Genomic DNA, 17492 nt, shown 5'->3' with positions numbered 1-17492 from the left:
TTGTCGGACGACCCTCCAGTCGCGAAAGGCGGGCGACAAAATCCCGCCCCCTCCTCCGACTTGCGAGGCGGTTAAAACGCCGTTGCGCCGTCGAGAAGGTTCGATCCTTGAAGAAGGCAGGAGTCGTCAGCCGGCGAGGGAACCAATCAGAGACGCGGAGAGCGCCGACGCCACAGCCGCTGAGAGAGAAGACTCGTCGGCGGACGCGCCGCGATGGTGGCGCCGCTGAGGCTGCCGCTGCTCCTGCCGCTGTTGGTGGTGCTGACGGGGAGCGGGCTGGCGTGGGGCTGGGCCCAGCAGGGTAAGGCCAGGCCGGAGCGGCGGGGAAGGGGGAAGGGCCACAGTATCCTGTCAGAGGCTACTGTCGTCGGTCTTGACAGGGAAATGGGGCCTCCAGGTTCAGGAGCAGTTTACCTCAGAAACGCTTTCGGTGCGGGAGGGCGGCTCTCTCGGCGCCCTGCTTGCTTGGGAGCTTCCTTGTTTGGCAGGCAGAAGTGGGACCGGCCAGCCGAAGGTGTCTCTTCTTGGCATGTAATAATTTGATAATTTGAATTTGATGCCTGAGCTTGGTCGTTTCCCCCTTGCCTCTCCATCCCCTTTTCCCTCCTGTGACTGGCGGAGGGTGTGGTTGTAAGCCTGAGGCATGGGCTGTGTTGCTTTTGTTGACAAATGCATTGGATTGCAGAGGGCTGGGACCAGATGCCGTTTTACAATGTGTTGAATTAGGGGGTTATTGGGTTGTTTGCGTTTTATTTTTATTATGTATTTTATGTTTTTATATTGCAGTTTTATCTTGTGAAATATTTGGGTCCTGTAGGTATGGGGCAGTATACAAATTTAGTAGTAATAATAAATGGCCCACAGAACCCCTTCAACTCAACAGTACTGTGATTCTATGAATTAATGAATTAATAAATGAAAGATGCAGGCTCCAAGGCAGTTTGTCTCTGAATATGACTGGGGTTTTGGGGGTGTGGGTGGGAGAGAGAAATAAACAGGAGAGCAGTTGTCTTTTTGTAAGAGTTCCAGAATCATCTGACTGGTCACTAAGTGAATATTTGGTGTGATCCAACAAGTGTCTTTTCATATTCTCAGTAGTCGTGGTGACAACATGGAAACCTTCTGTTCAGCAGCAGTATCTCTCGGCATACTAATCACTAGTCAGGCCAGGGGGAAGCTGTAGCCTTCAAAGGCATCTTATGAATAAGGTAGTGGGCTAATTGAACCTCAATGTAACAGCCCAATGCTGTGAATTTCATGGACTTTGGAATTCAGATCCAATGTGCTGCAGTTCGGTGGGCTTTATTTGCATGTAATTGTAGATAGGATTGTAAATTAAATGGGACCTCCATGTCCAAAGACTATATATATTTGATTATTATTATGCTGGGCAAATAGAAAATAAGAGACATACAGTATCTTGCTTACTGAGATTTCAGAAGCACCTGGCTGAAAGATATTGGAAACAAAATACTTGACAATATGGAACAACCTTTCTCAAACTTGGTTCCCCAGATGTTGTTGGACTACAACTCCCATCACCCCTAGTTACCAGGACAAGTGTTCCAGGATGATGGGTGTTGGTAGTCCGACAACAATTGGGGACCCAAGTTTGAGGAAAGGCAGATATGGGGTATTGGCCTGATCCAACAAGGCAGTGCTTTCCTGTCCTCCAGTAATTATGCATCAGCATATATGTAGAGCATAAGAAAAGAAAATCCTTTTTTCTGTGCTTAGTTTTCAGACACTAGAGAGCTTTGTAATATTATTTGTTAACTCAGTATTTGGGATTGTCAGAGACAGCTGGGAAATATTGGGGAAATGGTAACAGGAATTATTCTACTGAGAAGTTATCTGTTGGCTTTTAGTGATTATCCTGGATTTTTTTTAAAAAAACAGAAAAGTCTGCATTCCTATTTTTGTCTAGTGTTTCTCAATCTATTTTTGTACTCACACATTCTTCCAGATAAAGTTTTGTTACGAGAAATCCAAGCCCTGACACTCTACCCAGGCAGATTTACAAATTATCGGCGGACATCTCCAGTTCCCCAGTTGCATTGTACTGGCGGCTCTGCTGGATGTGCAGCATACACACCAGAGGTCGTCCAGTGTTACAACAAAGGCTGGGATGGCTACGATGTACAGGTATAGTTACTTGGGAATCTGTATAAATTAATTAATCCTGCTGTTGGGGTGAGAAAATGCTGTATGTTCCCTTGATAAGGCATACAAAGGAATATTCCCTTGATAGGGCAAAATGGCCAGGACTTAGGGAGGATGAGCCATTGATGCTTCCATTTGCAGCCAGATGTAGGAGGTAAAAAACAGATTGAGAGAAGCTAGCTCCTCTACAAAGTGGGTCCATATTACTTTCAAGAGAAATTTGGAGACCCAATCAGTGTTCCGGTGCTATTAAAGAGTACTTCTGTTTGACAGTCTTCCCCAAGCCACTTTGTGAATCCTGTTAAGTGGGTAAAGACATGTTTCCCTCATTAATGGGACTCTGAAAATACCAGCTTTTAGAAAAGCTGAATTGTAATAAAAATTCCCTGAACAAGATTGTTGACCAACCTGCTTCCTCAGTCACAAGAATGAATTAGTAGAATATTTTGCGGTCTTCAACAACAAGTAGACTGACGATTCTGATCTGAATGTTTTATGAGTAAACTCCATAAGGATAATTCTTTATTGCATTGCATTCTTTAAGGTAATTATATTTTTAATCCTGGAAGATTGAACTCATTAGGCCAAAAATACAGTAGTTACTGCATATAATAAAGTCAAGTACTGTTTTTGTTTTCTTTTTTTGTAATTGGACAATGCATTGTGCCAAGTCATTAGGAAATAGAGACGTACTGTAGTTCCTTACCAAAGGGATGTGACTTCTAAAGGGCATATTCATTTCTGGCTCACTTTTTTATCTCAGACAGGGAAGAAGCTGACACAGAATGTTTGAGATCCATGCTACTTCACTCTGACACTCCCTCTGCCAACTTTTGTTTAAAACTTTAAACATTAAAAATAATAAAAATGACATGCTGTTTTAATCTTTTGAGGATATATGCATCCTATTAAATTTAAAAATCCCTAGGGATAAACAAAAAGTACTATATATATATATATATATATATATATATATATATATATATATATGCATGCAGTCAAACAGTTGGCGTTGACAGCTACAGAACTCAGAGAATACATGTTTAAAGTCTTATTACAAGGAATGTGGTCCAAATTTATTAATTATTTAGTGTTACTTTCTTGTGAAATTCCTTTTGAGAACTTGCTCCCAATCTGCAGGAAACAGAAATGCTGTGTATGTTACACTGTTTTTAAATAACATTATTGGTGAGATCCACGGTCATGTGAGCAGAAGTCCTCTCATATGACAGGACTTCTCCTTCTCTCCCTGTATGCTCAGTCAGATCTCCATAAGGTCATCTAGCATACATTGAAGGGGCAGGGAGGGGGAGTCCATGGATATCTAGTCCACTTGTGGACAGACACAATTTGGTATCTGTAGTTTATTTTATTCCACTTAAAAGGAAGCAAAAATAACAAATGATGTTTCCTTTTTCAGTGGGAGTGTAAAGCACACATGGATATTTCATATCGCTTTGGAAAAATCGAAGTAAGCTGTGAAGGCTACGATTACCCGGATGACCCTTACATATTAAAAGGATCATGTGGCTTGGAGTACACATTAGAATTAACCAAGGAAGGACAGCAGAAAGCGAATTCCTTTGGTGGGAGCTACTATTCCACAACATCTCATGATTCATTAGGCTCAGGTGCTGGAGTGATCCTCTTAATATTATTTGTTGGCCTTGTTTACGGCGTCTACAAGCTATTCCTCTGTGACAACCGGCCACAACATGGTTTCTCTCACGGTGATGGTTATCCAGGAACCTATGGGCAGGATAATCAAACTCCCCCTGCACCAGGATTTAAATCAGACTTCACACCTCCTCCAGGATTTAAATCCCAATTCACAGGTAAAGTTCTCTCTTGTATATGACAATAGGAACACAGGCATTGAGAGATCTTGTCCAAAGCTGGACAGTAAGTAGTACTGCATTGTAGAATTTTGTTCATTTCTTGTTCTCAGTCCTCATTCAGGTCTGTAAAAGACATTATTATATTCTGTAGAACTTAATTCTTATGACAGTTCCTTCTACTCTTGATTTGACATTTTATTCTAAACCAAAAGGGTGGGAAACAGTAATCCCATGAGAGGGTAAGAGGATATGAAATAGAGTATGCCACTCATGTGAGCCTGAGCTCTCATCTTCTACCAGTCTGCAATGCAGAAGGAGATCAGCATGGATGCTTCATTGCTTGTAGGTGTGGCTTGCTTTCTGTAGATAATCTTTTCTATACCCTCTTAGTTACTACCTCTATATTTATAACTATTTGTGGCAAGATGTAATGCTGGTAGTGATGCAGGTATATTATGTTGTCACTGTACTGTCTTTCAAATCTCAAGTCAAACAAATGGAGTAGAGTAACCTCAGAAGGTCAAAGAATGATTAAGAATGACTACATTGCATCTTGGAAATAATAAACACAAGGTTTTATTAGCAGATCCTGAGTCAATAAAAAGAAGGCATTAAACAAACTGGGAAGCTTGTTGGTAGTACCTATTCTGCTAATATTGCAGGTCCCATTGTACTACAGTAGTAGTACTAGTAGTAGTACTAGTACTACTACTACTACTACTAGTAGTAGTAGTAATAATACCCTGTCCACCTGGCTGGGTTGCCCCAAAACATCAAACATTAAAAGCAGCTTATTAGGAAGTAACCCCCAGTGGCATCTCCGGATCTACTTTTAAATAAACATATTTGAGATCAGGCTGTTAGAAATTTTAAAAGACCCTTCAGTTTCTAGCAATGGGGACCCAGTGTTGGCTGACATAGCAGTGCTTTGTTTATTTATTTATTTATTTATTTATTTATTTATTTGGAGTCTCTTATTAACTGTAGCATCATAATGATTTGCATGTATGAATTAACATCAGATGAATTGCCTTCATATCCATTGTGAATCTGGAAGCATTACGTAACGGTATTTGAGTGTGCATGTGTGAACTGTTAGTGTAGTTCCCCTTCATTCCTTCAGAGTTTTTAAGCAGGCCTTGATTCAACGCCTGAAATCATTCAAGAGCATGCCTTGATCTTGTGTGACTTTCCAAAGCAAATAGCCCTCTGGTATCTTTTCTTCAACATAACAGCACTGCTTCTGTTTCAAAGATTGTTTAATCTAAATCCATATAATTTTATTTGGATTAAGGTGATGCTGGTGGCTCGTATTCTGGTTCAAATTCGAACTCCGGGCCAGGATTTTGGACTGGGTTAGGTGCTGGAGGGCTACTGGGATACCTGGCAGGCAACCAAAGGTAAGCTCTAAGACTATCTACCTTGTTTTTTCTTGGCAACAATACTTTCTAGGCCTGGTGGGTGATATATTTACATAAAATGTGTGAGAGGTGAAAGGAATTGGCTTTCCCAAGGACAAGAAACCAAAGTGAGAGATTGTCTTCTACATGCAACATCCAATAATTTATCCATTCATTTTTTAAAGTTTTGATTAACCATCCTTTAATTAGGGGAATAACTGGAATTTTCTGATGTATAGCTAAAACAATCATAGCTGCAATCAGTATATTCAAAATCAATCACGAGCCCTAACATCTATAGTAAAATTAATCCCTAACGTAAGGCCAAAAACTTCCAGAATCTGTTTTTATTCCATTTGGAATATATATCTTCCAGAGATGCATAAAATCTGCAGTATTTATATTGCATTTCCAGCATTTGATATGATATGATTTGTAACGTTTGTAATATTTTATTAAGCATGCTACACCTTCAAAAGGAAAAAATGCTTTAAAGTTCTGAGAAATACTTATCTCGTACTTGAAGTGCTGCATCTTGAAGTGTTCATAGTGATCCAGCCTGTAGTCACTTGGAGACTTTATTATAGTAGCCATGAAGGAGTTAAGTTGTGTGCAAAGTATTCTTCAGGGCCACAGTCTGGAAACTAGATTGGCCACCAGAGCCTAGAAATCGGCTATTCTTGATACAATGCTCTTTTAATTAGGCTCCTTGCTTTGCAGTTGCATAACATTGCGTCATTCAGTGAAGAAATTCCTGCTACCCTGTTTATAGTAAAGCAGCCGCTTCAAGAGAACTGAGGTGTTAAATGGTGGTCTTTGCTTTCAAATAACAGAATATTTCAAATATTAAAAATTCTTAAATTGTTTTTTCATATTATCTTTTGTTTTGGGGAGTTCTAAAAAACAAAAAGGAGAGGTGTACATTTGAAAATAAATAATTCTGTGTACATTGCGGCAGCCTTTGGCCTCTGGTTTCTTTGGCTCCTTTTGCTTATCAAGCCTCCCTTTTCTCTCCATTTCCCTTTGTGCTTTTCCCCACATAACTGTTTTGTAGTATAGTTGTTTAACTTCTGCTTCAAAAAGGAATGAAATTTAAGTAACAGCTTATCAGTGTTCAGTTATCAATGCAAAACACAGCCAAGATCCCAGCCCATGTAAATCAGAGGAAAAAGAAAGTTGATGACAACTCAGTAACCATGTTAAGACTTTCTTTAAAAAAAGAAAAAAGGCTTAAGATTCTTATTTAAGTGAGTTTGCAACAATTTGTTTTGGCATTTTCCTGCAGTGTTTAGTTATTTTTAGTATTTGCCAAGAACTCACCGAGCACAGCCTTCTAGTCTGCTTTTGTATAGACACTTTATTTCTTAGGCTCTTAGGTAATACTATTATTTACACTGGCTGTGTGACCTTGGTTTTGCACTGAATCTAAAAGACTTCTGAGTATTTGATGCTGTTGTTTATATCTCTGCAAACTGTTGTGGTGGTTCTGCCTTGATTAACATGTTAAGAGACTAGATAAAATCCCAAAGCTACTCATGGAAATTACTGTCTTCTGGCAAGATTAACCCTGTTCTGTGCAGGCAACAGGTTCCTCTAAGCTGAAGCTAAGTTTGTTTCTTTGGACAGTTTTTATTAAGAGTTACATTGGTGGATTTAGGGGTGTTCATCAACTTCCTGTGTTTGAAAATTAACAATAAATTGCTCAGTACCATCCTTGGCAATCTTGTTCTTTGTTAAATTGAAGTGTATTATTTTAATGGAACCATAGGAAAGTTTACTTGTAATTTGTTGCTGTTAGGAACTAGAAAGCTGCTTTATATGTCAGACCTACCTCTGTATTCTCAACACTGACTGGTAGCATATCTCTAGGGTTTGAGGCAGGGTTCTCTCCCAGCCCTACCTCAGGATGCTGGATATAGAATCTGTCACTGTGCTATGGCTCTTTCCAGAATTACTGAATATCCACTTGCATACTGTATATAAATGTGTTTTTCCTATAGTGACCTTTTTAAAAGAAAGGGGTGGTTTCTGGGTTCACAGTGCCTTTGTTGCTGGTGAGGAGTTTCACATTATATGACCTTCCACTTTAAAAAAAACCAGACTCCTTATAGACTTTTTGCCTGAAAAAGAACATGAACATGTGATATCTGGGTTTAAGGATTGAAGAAAATATTGGTTTATAAAAAGTGTAATTGTAGGGTGTTACCTTAGAGTGAATGTTTGGAATAATTTTCTATATATAGCTAACAGACAAAGAATCAGCAGTTCTTTTTTCTTAATTTTGGATTGTTTTTATTTAGATTAGTTTTGTTTTTGCTTTTTTGACACAAAGGTTCATATCAAACATCCAATATCTTTTAAATTTTCTTTCAAACTTTAATAAAATCTATAGGGTGAAGATATTTTACCTCCGCACTTCTATACTAGCTTATCTGTTTCTTTAAGCATTTATATTACTACTGCTATTGCATGTGGTGGGGAAATGACATTTGTTACTAAAATAGTTTAATCGATTTCTCCCCACCACAGGTCATCTACGTATAACCGATATTCACCTTACCATAATACGTGGGCTGGTGCAACTGCTCCACCTCCTACATTTGGTGCTTCAAACAGCTCTTCAACGTCTTATTCAGGGACAAAGTCCACCTCAGGTAAGTTATAAGCCATGTTATCTTTATTTTCCTGGTGAACCTCAGGGGCGGTGACTTTAATCACTTCACTGCACTCCAGAGAAATTGATTGCATTTAATTCCTGTTTAATTTTAATTTTGTTTTTTCATGATATTTTTATTTTATTTGCATTATTACATTCAGTTACACATTTTAACATTCTTAGCAATACATTCCAAATTATTGTTTTCAATACTATATGTGTAAATCTCTATGTTTATATATTTTCCTTATTCCTATCCGTGACTTCCCTCCACCACTTTACAGCTTCTTTTGTTTTTGTTTCTTTTTGTATTGTGTATATTGCTTCTGTTTCCCCCATAAGACGTCTGTCAATATTTTAGCTTTACAAAAGTTAGTCAATGCATATCAATAAATTTGTTTTGGAACGATGTTTTGTCATATATTCTTCCACACATTCCCATTCTGTAATATAATTCCTGTTTAAATCTTTGGGGGTGGATAAGTGACAAGTCATCTGCCTCACTTTTCATAGGATTTAGGCTTAGTTTTCACCAAGCTGATAAACCTGTATAGACTGTACAACATAATGTAGGAGAAGGCACACATAATTTAATATTCTCCCATATTACTGCCTCGCATCAGGCATATAGAAAATTTGTATACTAAAATATGCGAGTAGAACAGCTTTCCACCTGTTTTCAAAAGGTCTTGTCTTACGTGTACAATATTTACTCAAATGGAGTTCTATTAAACATTGTAATAGATGAGAGAGGATACACCCACACACCACACAACACATTTGTAGTAATGTTTAATTGTTTATTGGTGGTGGTTGGTGTGTGTGTGTGTGTGTGTGTGTGTGTGTATGTATATATATATATATATATATATATATATATATATATATATATATATATATATATATTTCTTCCTTGCCTTTTTCCTCTGACAGTGACTTAAGGCCACTTACAGATAAAATAAGAACAGTTGAAAACAAAGGGTGGTGGTGGGGAATAATTTAAAAACAAGTAAACATTAATAGAATTTATGTATATAATACAAAATTATTTCTTCAATCGGTTCTCAAAAGTATTACCCATTGACTGATCATCTTTCTCTTTCTCTCTTAGGTTTTGGAGGCACAAAAAGGAGATAAAGTTCCTGATCTGCTTGAGTGTGTGAATAAAAACAACTTTCCAGCAATTCTTTAAAATTATTTCCAATAATTTTGAAACCTGTTTTAGGCTTGGCTTTGTAAAAGTTCATCTTTGGATTCAGTTACACATATGTGTATTCGAGTTTGAACTTTAATATATAGTTTTAGATTTCAGGAGTTGTTTTGGATAATTGCTTAGAATAGAAAAACAAGAAGCGGACACAAATTCTTTCTGAATTAAGTCCCAGGGAAAACAATAGTACATTTCTGAGTAAACCATAATTTACAATGGGCAACATTTTTTTAAAAAAACAAAAAATAAAAATAAAGAGCATGAAGAAATACTATTACAGCAGGTTGAAAGCAGCATGAAGGTGAATCTTCTCATTAAACTTGTTCCAAAATGTTACAAAAAATACCCATTTCCCCATAAACCATAATCATAGTAACTATTGTACCAAATTTTCTCTATCCATTCAGATATAGTAAGAGATATGCTTTTCCCCCTCCCCAATTTTTAGCTGTTATAATCTTAGTAGCGGTTACAGTATAAGGTTAAACTCTTAATTCTTGATCATTTTACGGAAAAACATCTTTTAGATTCGTTCCTTCCAAATAAAAAGGTACTGTAGTGGGACCAAAAGTTCTTAGTTGCAGAAGCATCTGAATTTCTTGACAAGCTTGTAACAGAACCCCCCATCAGTCAACCTTGAAACAAGGGACAGATTTCAAAGTAGCCCCCACTGTAGGGGGGGGGGAGGATAGAGAAGGACCTTTCTGGATAGTTACCTTTATGCCTGATAGTAAAAAACGGAAGTGAAAGTTTGAGAATTCGAGTTTGCTTTCTGGGGATAATAACATGGAAATAACAATGGGGATAATAACTAGGAAATGGCATATCTACATCTTTGAAAAAACTGCTTTAACTTGTTTTTATTTGATTTTGGGGTGAAAACACAAGAATAGACATGCATGGGGTTTTAAAAGTAAGTCAGTCTTATTTGGTTTGCATTCAACTTAGTCATAGTTTGAGTAGACCCATTGAAATCAGTGGATTCAATTGGCTACAACCCATTGAGTTCAGGAGCTTGTTTCCAGGTATAAATATAATTGTAGACCTTGACCCTAACCAGTTCTGGTCATAGGCCACTAGTACATAGAATCACAGAACTGTAGAGTTGGAAGGGGTCCCAAGGGTCATCTAGCCCAACCCCCTGCAATGCAAGAATCTCATTAGTTGTACACAGTAATATATCATCAAATGACATATCCAGCCAATTCACGAAAATGAGCACCATAATGTGGATTTCATCAACATCAGGTCCTTGTCCTACCCACATGATGCTGACACAAAGCCCTGCACTAGGACTAGACAACAGAACGAAAGAACAATCTCTCCCCCACTCCCTTTTCCCCTCAACCGCAAGATGTCTATGACAAAAATGTATTTCACTAAAGGCAAATGAACTGTGAAAAAGACTTATGAATGCAAAGTGGAGACAATAGGTGTACCTTTCCCTGTTTTTCTGTTTGTTTTGTAACAAAAAAAAAAAACTTTAATAAAAACTAGTTTTAAAAAATCAGGTCCTTGTGCAGAATAGAACTTCCCTGTACGTTATCTCCCTTGCTGCATCAGAGGGCTATCTTTTCATATGGTAGAATTTGGGTGCCATAATAGACTTTGTACATGTGTTCATTGATATCTTCCTTCATGCCCTTCATTCTGCTGAATGTTATATGTTACTAGTTCCTTGTACACAACCTTTTACTCTTATTGAGAGTACAGTTGTGACTGTTGTCTTGGTTCTCCCTCCTCTCCTGTGAGGGGGAGAAAAACCCCAAATGTTTGCATTGTAAAAATCTTTATACTTTGGATTTAAGACTGTGTCAAAGTAACTGATTTCTTCATTTAGTAACTCCTTTAACACTGGAGACAATGGGTAATGGAATAGGTATATGAAATCATAAGAAGTGGATTAATTTAACTGAAAAATCCAGTGTCCTGCATTAAGTTGACAGCCATTCTTTCTGTATAGATTTGATAGTTGTGATCTTCTGGATGGTTGTTTATAAACTCCTTTCCTATATGGAAAAGAATAATGTATTGAATGGAGATAGTGGAACTGGGTTGTTTTGCACATAATGTTAAGTCAAAAGTTGGCTTAGTGTGAATGAGCAAACATGCAGGTACACAGCAAAAAATGCAGCCGATTTGCTTCTCCCCTGGTCCTGCTGTTGCTGTACTACCCAGAACTGAGCCATGGTTGGGTTTAGCATTACTGATAATCTAATCCACTCTGCATTTTTTCCATTGATCAGACATCTAACATGTAACAGTAAAAAGAATGGGTTTGGAACTCTGCGTCTGTATTGTTGCCTTTTATTCAGCAGTTTCCATGCTCTCTTTTTGCTGTATGTTTAACTCAGTAAATAAGCACAGCTGACAAATAATAAGCAGCAAACGTTGAAATAAAATGCAGAACTAATGTTAATATGTGCAAAGCGAAAACTGAGTAAAGGAAATAATTATTTTTTCACTACAGAATTTTGAACATGTGGGGAGAGGGCCTGGAGCTTTATTGAGGAAGTCAGGCCCTCACAGGCTCTCCTTTTGCTTCTGTCCTGTGTATCTTCACATACTCATGGGGCCCAGACTGGTGGTTACTGACATGGAATGAGACATTGGGGTTTTAGCAGATACCTCTGTTAAGATGTTGACCCAGGGTGCGGCAGATGTGCAAAAGGTGAATTCCAAGCTAGGATTCATTAGGAAAGGGATTGAAAACTAGCACTATTCTAATGCCTCAGCTGCAAGAAATCATGTCTTTCCCCTATCAGTCTCTACAGCAGGCGCTGTAACTCTCCAACGGTTTGACTTCTCCCCAGAAGGTGCACTCTTTCATTATCCCATGAGACAGATGGATGCCAGCCAAACACAATTCTATGAGACCATACTCGAATTACCTTTTACAGTTCTGGTCTGTCTCCATGAAAGGCAACTTCACAGATATTTTCGTATTTACCATGATGAGGCCACTCAAGTTTCTCTTTGCAGTGGCTATGATTTACCTTAGTACCAAAATAGCTGCATCGTTCTACAGTTAGCATTTGAGATCCTTTGGAAGGGGTGATATAAATTGAATAAATAGCACTAAGAGTGACGAGAGCTCACTAGCATTATTCCTAACATATAGAAAAGAGGAAGAGAATGCAAGGACTGCCTTCTTTCTCCACTTCTTCCTTGGTCTGGTCTACCTTTAAGACCTATTCTGGTAAAGCCACTTCCGGCTTGCCCAGGAGGTGGGGTTGCGGGCTTCACGCCCACCCCACGTGAGCGGGGGCTGGTCGCAGCCCCCGCGAGAGCAGGGGAATCCCAGCCGGGCCTGCCCCCCCAGCCAGCCAATCAGCTGGCTGGGGGGCGTGGCCTGTCCTATTTAGGGCCGGCGCAGAGGGGGCTCGCCCTCACATTTTCCCACCCTCCCTCCCTTTAAGTGGGCTTTAGGTAGGTCTTTGACTTTGCTATGGACTTCAGTCTGTCGCCGCAAGGGGCATGGTAGGAATTTTTCCCAATTGGCAATTTCTAGCCTTTTGGTTTTTCGCCTACCTCGTAGCAACTCGTCACAACTTCTCAGCATTGGCGGTAGGCATTGGTAAGAAGGGGTTAAGAGGATGTGGGGGGGGAGGAACGCCATCACCTCCCCCCAGTGAGCGAAGGGTGGTCCGTTAAAGGACTCCGGGGGGCGTGGCCCTGTCCGAAGCCTATGGAGGTGAGGGCCAAAGGCAAGCCCCAAAGCGGTGATCTGGGGGAGCTCCTAGTCGACGTGCCTCGGCAGGAGACTCCCCCGATATAGTGTAAACCCTTCCCCGTGTCTCCAGCAAATGGGCTGGAGCTGGATAGTCGTTAGGACCAATGCCTAAGCCAATGCCTCTCATTCCTGAATTCAATAAAGTTGTGGCCTAATTCGCCCAATTAACCTTAAATTATGGTGTCTCATGTCTTTATTTATCCTGGTGGGGGGCGGGAACTCGCCACGCAAACCAGTCTAGCTGAAACATACAATGGTTTAGATCCTAAGATACTTGAATGGAAGGAAGTTCATTGGGGGAAAGTTTCTTGTTCCTGGAGTCACCCACACATCTAAAGTCTGTGGAATTGCCCCCAATTTGAGCTATTTATTTAAATAGGGATTGTGCAAGAGAACCTTCTTGTGAATTGGGTCTTGTGTTAATTCATATATGGGATACTATGTTGATTCTGTGCCTAGGGCACCAGTGTATTGCCAACCAGCCCTGCCTGTTGCACAATCAAAGTCCCAGGAAATTACAGAGTGTGCCTCCAGGGGTGAAGCCAAACTGCTGTGTTAGCAGCATAAAGTGACCTCTCTGGGGCAGTGTGTACGGAGGTCCTGGGCTGCCCAAGCCGCAAGACCTCACTGATGTGGTCCAGAGGAAAGCAGAGCACCAGCTTGGCTGCAGGAGTTACCAGAAGGAGGCATACAAGGCACCATCCAACCATCTTAGGGACTCGATGCTGGATTTGTGTAGGGTTTACTCCTTAGCCTTTTCTTCTGAAGACATCCCACAAGTCAGTGAAGGGTTAGGATAAGAGTTTTCCTTCTCCTAGATAGGCTACTTTCCTAGGTTGATGAGCCCCATCTGTTACTCACTTCTCGGTACAGCACATGCAGAAACTGTCTTACTGACCATTGGACACACTATTGGTTTTGCCTGCTCAGTCCACCGGAGCCTGTCTTCGCATGCATCATCGAAATGGTAATTGCCATCCATATAGCACCCACACTGATGCAAATCAGTTGCTTCCTTCAAGCAAGTACAGCTCAGTTGGGAACTTGCCTGACAGGATCTCCTGCCTTCCTGAGGCAATAGCCTAAGGGTTGCTTTCATGTGCTATTGTCCCTGGTTCAAATCCTCTTCTTGCCATGAACTCACTACTAGGTGGCCTTGGGAGAGCCAATTTTCTCCCAGCAGCTGCCCCTCATCCACAATATTAGGATCTTGGTATTAGACAAGCTTCAAGGGCAGTAAGGAATACTGAAATCTATATTTTTGAAAGTGGATGTTTTCTGCCCCACCACTTCCACCTCAGGAACAAGTTTGGAGATGATCTCTTGAGAGGTCAAACTTGGCATAAGGGTTCCCCAGGTGGGAGAAGTGGTTTTTATCCATGTTTGGATGCCAGGTACAATTTTCAATCAATACGGCATACCAAAACATGACTTTGGATTGATTTTACCCAGTATTGGGCTTAATAGGTCCAAATTCTCAAACTGCACTATTCATTTAAAAATCACATTTTTTGTTTCAAAAAAATAGCTAGGCAGCATTGGGCACTCCTCACTAGTAACAAGCTCTTTGACAATTTTTTTAAACAAAATAATAAATTTGCAACATACATTTCTAGTATTTGATGTCAGTATGCAAGGAGTAGCTTGGGAGTATAAAAGTGAAGTGTGTGTCGCAATTTTAAATTCGTAAAATGCCAGAAGCAAATAATCTGAGCACCTGATTATCAAAACTCATCACATGAGGTGACAAGTTCCATACAGTGAGACACTTAATATCAGAATCAACATACACTGTGTAAGTCCTAGCACTCTAATAGGCTTAAAATGAAATTATTATACATCCTACCAAGGAACTGGGGACAAGACACATGGCTCTCCCCTCCCCCTCTATTTTAGCTTCACAACAACCTTGCAACACGGTTTAGGCTAAGAGACAATGATTGGCCCAAGGCCATCTGGTATCATCCATACCTGAAAGAAGAGGGGAATCTGGATATGCCTGCTCCAAGACCAAAACGAACCACTGCTATAACATTCTAGCAGCTCCAGCACCTGTTTCCCTGTTGCCACTGAAGATATCACACACACTTCTTCAGGCATGTGCAATGTGAAACACCCAGCTTGTAAAATTTAAACATTACCACAAAGAATTTTCTTTCTTTTTCCCCAGCAGGGCTTTGAAATGCTAATCTTTTCTGAGTCATTCCTTACTTACTCCACTTAAAGTGAAGCCAAACCAGTCAAACCAGGATTCAATTAACCAGATTTTGAAAATCAGCAAACACTTCCAAATTGTCAGGTATGAAATCATGCAAATTCCAACACACCCCTAGGTCTACCCTATTCTATATAATCTATATAAATAAGTCACAGCATTCTGTCACATTCTAGGGTAGGGAGTTTATTTATTATCATTTATTTCTGACAGTTATGTTCCACTTGCCTTCCAAGGTTCCCAAGGTGGTATTGCATGGTTCTCTTCCTTCCTATTTCTCTGGCAGGAGGAAAACCTGTCATCCCTTTTGAGGGGAAAACATAGGTAGGAACAGTGCCCTTCCTGTCCCTTTTTGAAGGCTGAAGTGGGGAACTATATGTTTTGATGCTTTCATATGCGTGTTGTTTCCCAGTCACTCCAAGACCTGGGGAGCAAATATGGGGTAAGGCAGGCTTCCTCAACCTCAGCCCTCCAGATGTTTTGAGACTACAATTCCCAGCATCCCTGACCACTGGTTCTGCTAGCTAGGGATCATGGGAGTGTAGGCCAAAAATACCTGGAGGGCTGAGGTTGAGGAAGCCTGGGGTAAGGGCTGTTGCCATGTGGGGTTTCCAGAAGCTTCTGGCAGGCCACCTTTCATTTGATCTAGTAGCAGGGCTACGTGCTTGTCTTGGGGTTAGCACAATGAGAGCCTCATCTCAGTGGTGGTGAAAAAGACAAATGTAATATTTGGGATTGTTAGGAAGAGGATTGAAAATAAAACCGCCATTATCTTAACGCCTTTCCCTTTGCAGAAACTGATTATACTGACACATCTGGAATAGAAATAACAGTTGCTTCAAGTTTCTGCTTGCGAGGAGGCCCTGACCTTAACATTATTATCTACTCTCAGATTGGCAGGTGCTTTGGGGGAGGACTAGCTGTTTATCTTCCTACAGGCAGCGCCTGAGGGTACTGACCCTCCGCAGCAGACATCACATGCCAAGCGAGGAATTCTGTTGGCTTGCACTAAGGCGGAAGATCTACATGTGCAAAACAAATGTATGCAAAGCTGCTTGTAAGCCACCTTGCAGATCTACAGGGTGGAAAGGCAGGATAGGATCTGTCGACTGGCTGGCTGGCTGATTCTGCTTGGCTCGCCTTGAAAGGATTTCAGAGTTGGGAAATGTGCAAAGTAAGTAAGATAGGAAAGAACCAAGGCTGCAAAGCAGGGAATGGACCAGTGGGCACATGTTTAATTTTGAGAGAGTACAGTGGGTGCTGCTGCAGGAAGGTAAACGGCATTTCCATGCACTCTGGCACTCATCACGGTGCTCAGTGCGCCAGAAGCAGTTTAATCATGCTGGCCACATGACCTGTGGAAGCTGTCTGCAGACAAATGCTGGCTCCCTTGGCCTGCAAGCGGAGATGAGTGCCGCACCCCATAGTCAAATTTGACTGGACTTAACTATCCAGGAGTTCTTTACCTTTATTTTTTCTACCTTTATAATAGAAATGTCAAAGTATCAGCAATACAAGAACTAGAAAGCCCCCTTCCCCTTGAGAAAACAGGCAATACTCAACAGGCCAAGAAAAACACTTCTCACAGTAATAAACCACAATTCAGGCCATGAAATATCAGTAACGATTTACAAATAAGCCGGTTGGAAGACGTATTTCTTTAGCGCCTTCCAAGCTTACCTTACCAGTGTCCTGCTTGGTTGAAGTATTCACCTACTATTGTACTTTCAGATGACACTATTTTGAAAACAGTCTGAGACCATTTCTCTCTACCAGGATATTCTGTTGCCGATCTGCTACTGGTCCTAAAACAAAGGAATCTCAAAGGGGAAATCCTGGATAGTCATAAGTTTTATTCTGTTCATTTGAGTCTGAATACAGGCAATGGTTTCCTGTCCCACTACGGAAGTTAACTAACTCAGCATTGCTGAGTTTCTAACATCATTTGTGTTATCGTTTGTGAAAGGACACTATGCTTGTTTTACATATATTCCAAGCCCCGAATGAATTGCCACTGCTTGCACTTGTTGCATTTCATCTCCCTCTGAGTTCACGGCTTACAACTGCTCACCATGTGTAGATGTGAATGAATAACCCTGCAAACTGATAATGCTTCATGCATCTGAAGAATGGAACTTGAACTTATGTCATAATAATTTGTTTGTCTTTTAAGGTGCCACAAGACTCTTTGTTGTTAATTAGATTAGTTGCTGTTCAGTGCAAAATGATTTCAGGAGGAAGCTGCTGGGACAAAGAAACAACACTGGACATTCTCCC

General features: G+C 40.4%; 1 protein-coding gene across 4 annotated transcripts; it reads left to right on the top strand.

Annotated features, from left to right (window-relative positions):
* Positions 1-7: 7 nt before the first annotated feature.
* Positions 8-10777, top strand: SARAF (store-operated calcium entry associated regulatory factor). 4 transcript variants are annotated; one of them, XM_083481607.1, is made up of 7 exons: positions 75-301; positions 1967-2145; positions 3584-3998; positions 5296-5401; positions 7931-8055; positions 9169-9230; positions 9688-10777. In XM_083481607.1, exons 1-6 carry the CDS (start codon positions 214-216, stop codon positions 9192-9194), a joined length of 939 nt encoding a protein of 312 aa, XP_083337733.1. In that variant the 5' UTR covers positions 75-213; the 3' UTR covers positions 9195-9230; positions 9688-10777. The 4 variants fall into 4 exon arrangements, 3 of the variants coding, with proteins under 3 accessions (XP_083337732.1, XP_083337733.1, XP_083337734.1); XM_083481606.1 differs by having other exon boundaries at positions 8-301; positions 9169-10777; XR_014520542.1 differs by having other exon boundaries at positions 5296-6343; positions 6456-8055; positions 9169-10777.
* Positions 10778-17492: the final 6715 nt, after the last annotated feature.

The sequence above is a fragment of the Podarcis liolepis genome, assembly GCF_965112155.1.
Source record: "Podarcis liolepis genome assembly, chromosome: 17".
NCBI classification, from domain to species: domain Eukaryota; kingdom Metazoa; phylum Chordata; class Lepidosauria; order Squamata; family Lacertidae; genus Podarcis; species Podarcis liolepis.
This window is presented reverse-complemented; position numbering and strand designations above follow the sequence as displayed.

Excerpts from the sequence above, each read along its gene's own strand:
- SARAF (XM_083481606.1), top strand. The coding sequence starts at position 214 with ATGGTGGCGCCGCTGAGGCTGCCGCTGCTCCTGCCGCTGTTGGTGGTG. Across the intron at positions 2,146-3,583 it reads GGGATGGCTACGATGTACAG|TGGGAGTGTAAAGCACACAT; the intron begins GTATAGTTACTT and ends TTCCTTTTTCAG. Across the intron at positions 5,402-7,930 it reads TACCTGGCAGGCAACCAAAG|GTCATCTACGTATAACCGAT; the intron begins GTAAGCTCTAAG and ends TCCCCACCACAG.